The 7,050-nt window shown below is 34.2% G+C and overlaps 1 protein-coding gene across 1 annotated transcript; it reads left to right on the top strand.

Annotated features, from left to right (window-relative positions):
• The first annotated feature begins 861 nt into the window (after positions 1 to 861).
• On the top strand, positions 862 to 7,023 carry LOC117330555 (39S ribosomal protein L46, mitochondrial-like). The gene is made up of 6 exons (XM_033888950.1): positions 862 to 947; positions 2,337 to 2,550; positions 2,823 to 2,977; positions 3,812 to 3,954; positions 4,434 to 4,568; positions 5,228 to 7,023. The coding sequence occupies exons 1-6, from the start codon at positions 878 to 880 to the stop codon at positions 5,378 to 5,380; spliced, it is 870 nt and encodes a 289-aa protein (XP_033744841.1). The 5' UTR covers positions 862 to 877; the 3' UTR covers positions 5,381 to 7,023.
• The last annotated feature ends 27 nt before the right edge of the window (positions 7,024 to 7,050 follow it).

Here is a 7,050-nt window from a genome sequence, read left to right on the forward strand (position 1 = left end):
CATATGACGATGTTGTTTATCCCCATATGACGATGTTGTTTATCCCCCACATGACGATATTGTTTATCCCAATATGACGATGTTGTTTATCCCCACATGACGATGTTGTAATTGTTTATCCCCATATGACGATGTTGTTTATCCCCCACATGACAATGTTGTTTATCCCCACATGACAATGTTGTTTATCCCCACATGACGATGTTGTTTATCTCCCCACATGACGATGTTGTTTATCCCCCACATGACGATGTTGTTTATCCCCATATGGCGTTGTTGTTTATCTCCCAACATGCCGATGTTATTAATCTCCCCACATGACGATGTTGTTTATCCCCATATGGCGATGTTGTTTATCTCCCCCCATGACGATGTTGTTTATCTCCCCACATGACGATTTTATTAATCTCCCCATATTTGACGATGTTGTGAAATTGTTGATGTGTTGTGAGGCATACAGTTTGATAAAGTCAAATTGCGCATGAGCATTTGTTGATGACGTTACACACTTGTATATTATACGAAGTATTTGGGCATCTAACAATGTAAGGTACGTTTTCTCGATTTTAAAACCATTTTGATGAAAACGTGATAATGCATACCGAAAGCGTGTGGAATTACGTGTACCCCCACTCTACGCGTATATAATATAAAAAAGAGTACACTAATAATAAGTATGTATTATAATAATGTTTAATGGTATCAATATTGTAGAAGCAGAGACGTGTATATATATAGGCCTATATATAACGTCTCTGGTAGAAGGAAGCTTATGATAATGGTCAGAGATAGAGAAGCACGCACAAGTTTTCATTCCGGATAATTGTACCGTCTCCGGGGTCTGTTTAATATAGCATGCGAACTTCCTGTCATAAGCATGGCTACTCTTGTAAGAAGTTCACTGAATATTTTTCCACGATTTGCACAGCGGTTAACTGCATTTAGAGGTAGATATACAAGTCAACAACAATAACATGTATATTATAAATGTTCGACTTATGCTATGTGTGAATATATAAAGTTAAATGCGTGTTGAACTGGTGCAATGGTGTCTGTCCGTTTGTTGTCTGCTTTTTACATGCTGAAATAACATGGACCATAGCGTTTTAGCTCCCAATGACATCAGTCTGACATGAGCTTATGTCATAGGTCTAGTCAGTGTGGTGTTCTTGGGCCGTTTGTTTCCTAAATGACTCTACATGACCATATTGTACACTATATATCACGTTGGGAAACCACCAACTTGCATATAATACACAAGCTTCAAATGCAAAATTGGTATAGCTTTATTAGTAAAAATAGCTAAAATCACTTTAAAGTTAACATCATACAAAAGAAAAAAATGACTGTTGGACAGTACTAAAAATTGATGCACTAGGTAGAGTAACATCAAGTATCTAAGTAAACAATGCTTTCAGTAAACATATAGTAGTAAAATATTATTTACCTTTTAAGGTCATTTGACCCAAAGGGTCAGGATGAGTCGACTATGTTAGGATGACCTATAGTCATCGTGCATCGCCGTCGTTGTACGCCGTCCGCTGTGCGTAAACGTTGCACATTTCAAACTTCTTCTCAAGTTCCACTGGTGGGATTTACTTGAAACTTGCCTGGAAAAATCCTGAGATGGTCTTGACCAAGTGTTGTTATTTTTTGGGTCAGTCTGAAATCCAAGATGGATTTCAAGATGGCCACCATCTTGAAAAACACACCTTAAACTTCTTCTCCAGTTCCACTGGTGCCATTGAGCTGGAAATTGGTAGGATGCTAATGTTAAGGGATGGGAGCCAACAAAGTTTTGTTATTTTTCAGCCTCATAAAACCTTTGACATGTCAGCCATGCATGGCGGCCATTTTGTAACATGGTAACGCAATCAGCATTTTCCTGAACATCATCTATTTCTAACTTCTTCTAAAGTTCCACTGGTGGGATTGAGCGCTAGATTACCTGAAATTATCGTGAGGTGGTCCTGACCAAGTGTTATTATTTTTTTTCCGCCATATAGCCGCCATCTTGAAAACACATTTTAAACTTCTTCTCAAGTTCCACCAGTGGTATTGAGCTGAAACTTGCCTGAAATGATCCTGAGATAATTGGCTTCCAGTTTTGCTCAAATGAATGGCCTGACCTTGACCCACTTACATAAGGATTACTCTATTACTGACTGGTCATTTCTGCTTACAACTCCGGTGTTATTGTTAAATAGCTATATAGGCACTCATCTTTAAATCAGAACTAGGTCATTATGCCTTAAATTGAATAACCTAATTAAATTTACCAAATGTAATTTGTATAAACCACTGTTCTAAATGAATTAATAATTTTGCATTTCCAGCCTATCAGAAAGCGTCTCTGGCTTCAGCTGCTGCCACTCAAAGCAGACCCAAAGATGAAAAATGGATATTAGTAAGCGCTGTATGCTTAGAACGATATCCCAAAATAGTACCACCTAAGACTGAATTGGAAGCCAAATTCAAAGCTGATCTACAGAGAATAGAATTAGAACGTAGTGTTTTATGTGACCATGAGTTGAAGCATTTAGATGACATGTAAGTAAATAAATAGTGGGTGAAATACACTGTATGACAGGCTATTCAAGGGCCTGTAAGCTTATGTTATAAATGTGCATTTTACAATGGTTCAAATTTGAAAGTTTGAAACAGATACATTTTCTAGAAGATTATTATTCGGATATACCTATTAAAGTACTGAGATAATTTACTGGGACCAGAAGATATATAACCAATGTTATTTTGAAGAAGAATATAATTGAGAGTGAAATAATTACAGCATATTTTGATATATTTTCTGTCCATGTAAGTGAAAAAAAGAAGCAGAAAGAAAAAGAGTCGGAGTCCCATCCAGTACAAAAGGTAGATTCTGCTGGAATGAAAGAAGAAAAACTGACAGCAGTTGATTTGGAGGATGGCTGGGATAAGGAGGCACTTAATTTTACAGAAACCAGTAGAAAAACAGGTATAATTACAACATTGTTCTTTCGAACTTCGTAATTATAAACTACAAGATGAACTTTAATTTTGTATTTACAAAGTTGAAAGTAAAAACAAAATGGCCACCATAGAGATGACTTCTGATTAAGAAAATGACTGCCATTTACTGGCTTCTGATTGGTTAAATTTCAGTGAGAATTGGTTTATAGGGGTATTACGGGACTGTGAATTCAACTGAATCGGTTTCGTTGCTATTGTAACCATACAGAGAATTCTTATTGGTCATAATTTAAATATTGTCCAATTTTGATGAAAATTTGTATAAAGGATGTATTAGGGGACTGCAAATTCAACTGTATTAGTTTGGCTGCCATAGTAACCACATTTGCATCTTTGGGATTATATGGGAGGCATTTGTGCAACTTCTTTAATGGTTTCCCATGAGTTGGCCCCTGGACAACAGTTCAAGTTACTTTTATGATTTTTGATTTGAAGAGTCGTTCAAAATGCATGCTTCAATGAGTTTTGAATAGGGTTCTTAGTTGAATTCACCAGTGATTATGGACATGGATTTTGATATACATTTGTACAATATTTTATAGACAAGCCCTTATTTTGGCATGCATAACTATGTCCGTGAAAATGTACTACCAGGTACATTTGCAAAAGTATGTATTAGTCTCTTGGGATGGTGGAGTGTAACATGATGGTATTGGGTTACATCAGATACATGATAATAAAACCTCCACTAAGATCATAGAAATTCAGTTATTGGGGAGTAGACTAGTTTCCTGGTGTCTCTGATGTCTGACTGCTCTGATTCTCACATTTTGAACTGGACATGTTTTATATAATTCAGATGCAGATAAAGAAAATGATCTTCAGTCTTTGAATAGAAAACTTGACAAGAAATTGTTTCTTGTGGTAAAACAGAGGCTTGGAGAGTTTGAACAGTGGATTTTGCCGCAGGGTGACCATTTGATGGAAGAGTCTATGAGAGAGGTAACTGATAATTTAAATATTTAGCATAGTTACATTTTAACTCTATCAACTGAAAACAATCTTTTAAAACATTAAATTTTACTACTCTAATTGAAAAGAAACTTGTATTTAGAAAGAAAACAAAATTGTTATCTAATAATCATACACATACAGGGTATTAGTTTTGGAAAGATTTTTAAAAAATTGCTAAATCCTCTGCATTTAAATTTTGACAATTCTTTCGCCCTATTATGATCATGAGTTCCCTCTGTTGTCTCTTAGGTATCTGTTATTTTGACCCTTTGAAACACTGACAAATCCTAGAAGAACGAAACAGCTGTATGGTACTGTTGAATATACTTTGTACAATCAGCTGATAAATGACCAGTATGTGTTAGCATCTGACTGCTACAATAGTATATCTGTTAACATTAAGAGGTTTCACTAATTGGATATAGTTCAGTTTTGGTCCATGGTAAAATACATACTTTGTGTTATAGACTGCTGAAAGGACACTAGGACAAATTAGTGGAGTCAACATACAGTCCATGTTTCTAGGAAATGCACCCTGTGGGTTTTATCGGCACAGATTCTCGAAAACTTTCAGGGAAAAACTGAGTGCAGATGGACAGAAGGTAAACTTTGAAACTGTTAAAGTAGCACTGCATAACAATTCTATAAAACTAAAGCTGAAATATGATGCACAAGAAATGGCAATAAAAGTAGGAAGTCTTGACAGGACAAAAATATTTGTTGTAATGTATAAGTAACTGCAGTGTTCTGATTCAGATTGGCAAATTTGCATTAAATGCAGTAATTTGGATTTTTTGCCAGGGTACTGTAAATCACTTGCACAACTGTAAAGATATAAAATATGTTTACATTTTATAGTCAAGGGGAGGTAATTCTGTAATTTGTAATCCATCGTATCGTAGGTCGTAAACAGTGGCTTGGTGTTTGGTATTACCAGACATTCTTCTATTGAAATGTCATCATGGTTATAGCTTTGCAGTATTACAAATTTGTTTAGAAAAAAATGCTTGAAGATAATTTTATTATTAAATGATATCTATACATACATTAATTATATAGCTCATTCTTACTAGAAAGTGAGTGAGGTGCTGATTTGATAGATCAAAGGTCCCTCGTCTTTTTTATCAGTTTTAGTTAAAAACAAATTTTTTTATCATAATAAAGTATTTTAGGTTTATAAAAAAAATCACTATCTTATTAAATTCAAATCCTCTCTTTTAACGGAAGGTTAATTTTATCATCTTGGTGTGTTATGTTTCAGATATTTTTCTTCCGGGCCGAGCACAGTCATGGTGACGTAGCTGTTAGTGACCATATAAGTGATTATAAGTGGTTAACAGTGGAAGAAATGGCAGACTATTTAAAACCAGATTATTATAAAAGATGTAAAATGTTTATGTCCGACTTAATGTAATATAAAATTAACTTATCTATGTATTATAAAATTTCTAATTCAACGTACAAGACAACGGATGTACATCTTGGCATTCATGAACACTTGTGTGGAAGTAGTGTTTATTTACTGAAGTAATTGACATTTCATGGTATCAGTGATGACCTTCTTGACATCAACAATCCTGCTTCTGTGTCGTCATTTTAACATGAAACAAGAAAACTGCAAGTCCTAATGACTAAATGTCTGGTATTGTACATGCTACAGTTTTGTGATTATGTGCTCCATTCCTGAGGTCATGTGATACAGTTCTGAGGTCATGTGACAGTTCTGTGGTCATGTGCTCCACATCTGTGGTCATGTGATACAACACTGTTGAACTGTGATCATGTTTAACTTCTTAGGTCTGGTTTAAGAATATGAAGCATTGAACACAAAGTTAACATATTTTTGATTTGTATATGATTTGGTGTCAAACTTCACATCAAAATGTTTTGTCAATAAAAATACAAATAAAACAAAATATCTCTTCTCTATTCTCATCTACAAACAAGCAATAATAATCTATTTATCCCGATCATCAGAAGTGAACCAAATCAGTAACAAGCCAAAAATCATTACCCCAGAACTTATTAGTCAACCAACCAGTACTATCAATGGAGACGACAGCTTTAATATTACTGACAAATTGTGTATGCAAGATTGTTGCAGGATGGCCAAGTAGGCAAATTTGAAATGTCAGATAAAACAAACATTCTATATCTTAAAAGTTATTTATTTATTTGTAGGATTACCAATCCTAATCCTGTACATACTGACACATATATACAAATATAAGTCTTAATATAAGCCTTAATAGAAATTAAAAAATATAAAAGTAATGAGATTTAACTACCTGCCATAATTAGCTACCTTTTGACAACTAAAACAGTATCCACATTCATCAAGGTCCACCTTGTATCATCAATGTCTAGACAAATGAACCCATCTCTCAAGTGTTTACATATTCATGTACACAAAATGAAGTCAAAGAGGAAATAAAAACAAATTCAAGTGAAATATTGTCCAAAATTTAGAAATAACTTCAAAAATGAGGTTTTAAAGTCTTGACAAATGCTACCTCTTTAGAGATAATTTTCTTAAGATAGTGATGTATCTGATATCAATACAAACTCCTGTGTCTGTATTGTATGTCTTTATCAACACAGGTCCCTGTGTACATTGATACAAACCCGTTTATATTGTTATAAGCCCATTTTCTCTACCAGATTGTAACACAGTACTTGCATTTTTTATTGGAGATCCTTGAAATTAATTTGACAATATGAAATTCCTATATATCAAGCAAGAGTCCTCAGTTAAATGTAACATTATATATATTAAATGCTTCGAACAGTCTCAATGCTCAACCTAGCTGGTTTGATAGCACTATAATGATACAAAAGATAATTTTTGTATAAGCAAATAAACCCATACATAAACAAATGATTCCATTCACACACAAAACATACACAAACTTATTCATAAACAAACCCATTCATACACAACTCCTTCACAAATATATAAACCCAAACAAACTAATCTTATATCAAACCGTTTACACATCAGTCATATCCAAACACTGAATCGCCAAAAACTTATCATGCGCAAGTATTTTCAGGTTCATGATTATCCAACAGCATTAACAGCAC

The sequence above is a fragment of the Pecten maximus genome, chromosome 7, assembly GCF_902652985.1.
Source record: "Pecten maximus chromosome 7, xPecMax1.1, whole genome shotgun sequence".
In the NCBI taxonomy this organism is placed as follows: domain Eukaryota; kingdom Metazoa; phylum Mollusca; class Bivalvia; order Pectinida; family Pectinidae; genus Pecten; species Pecten maximus.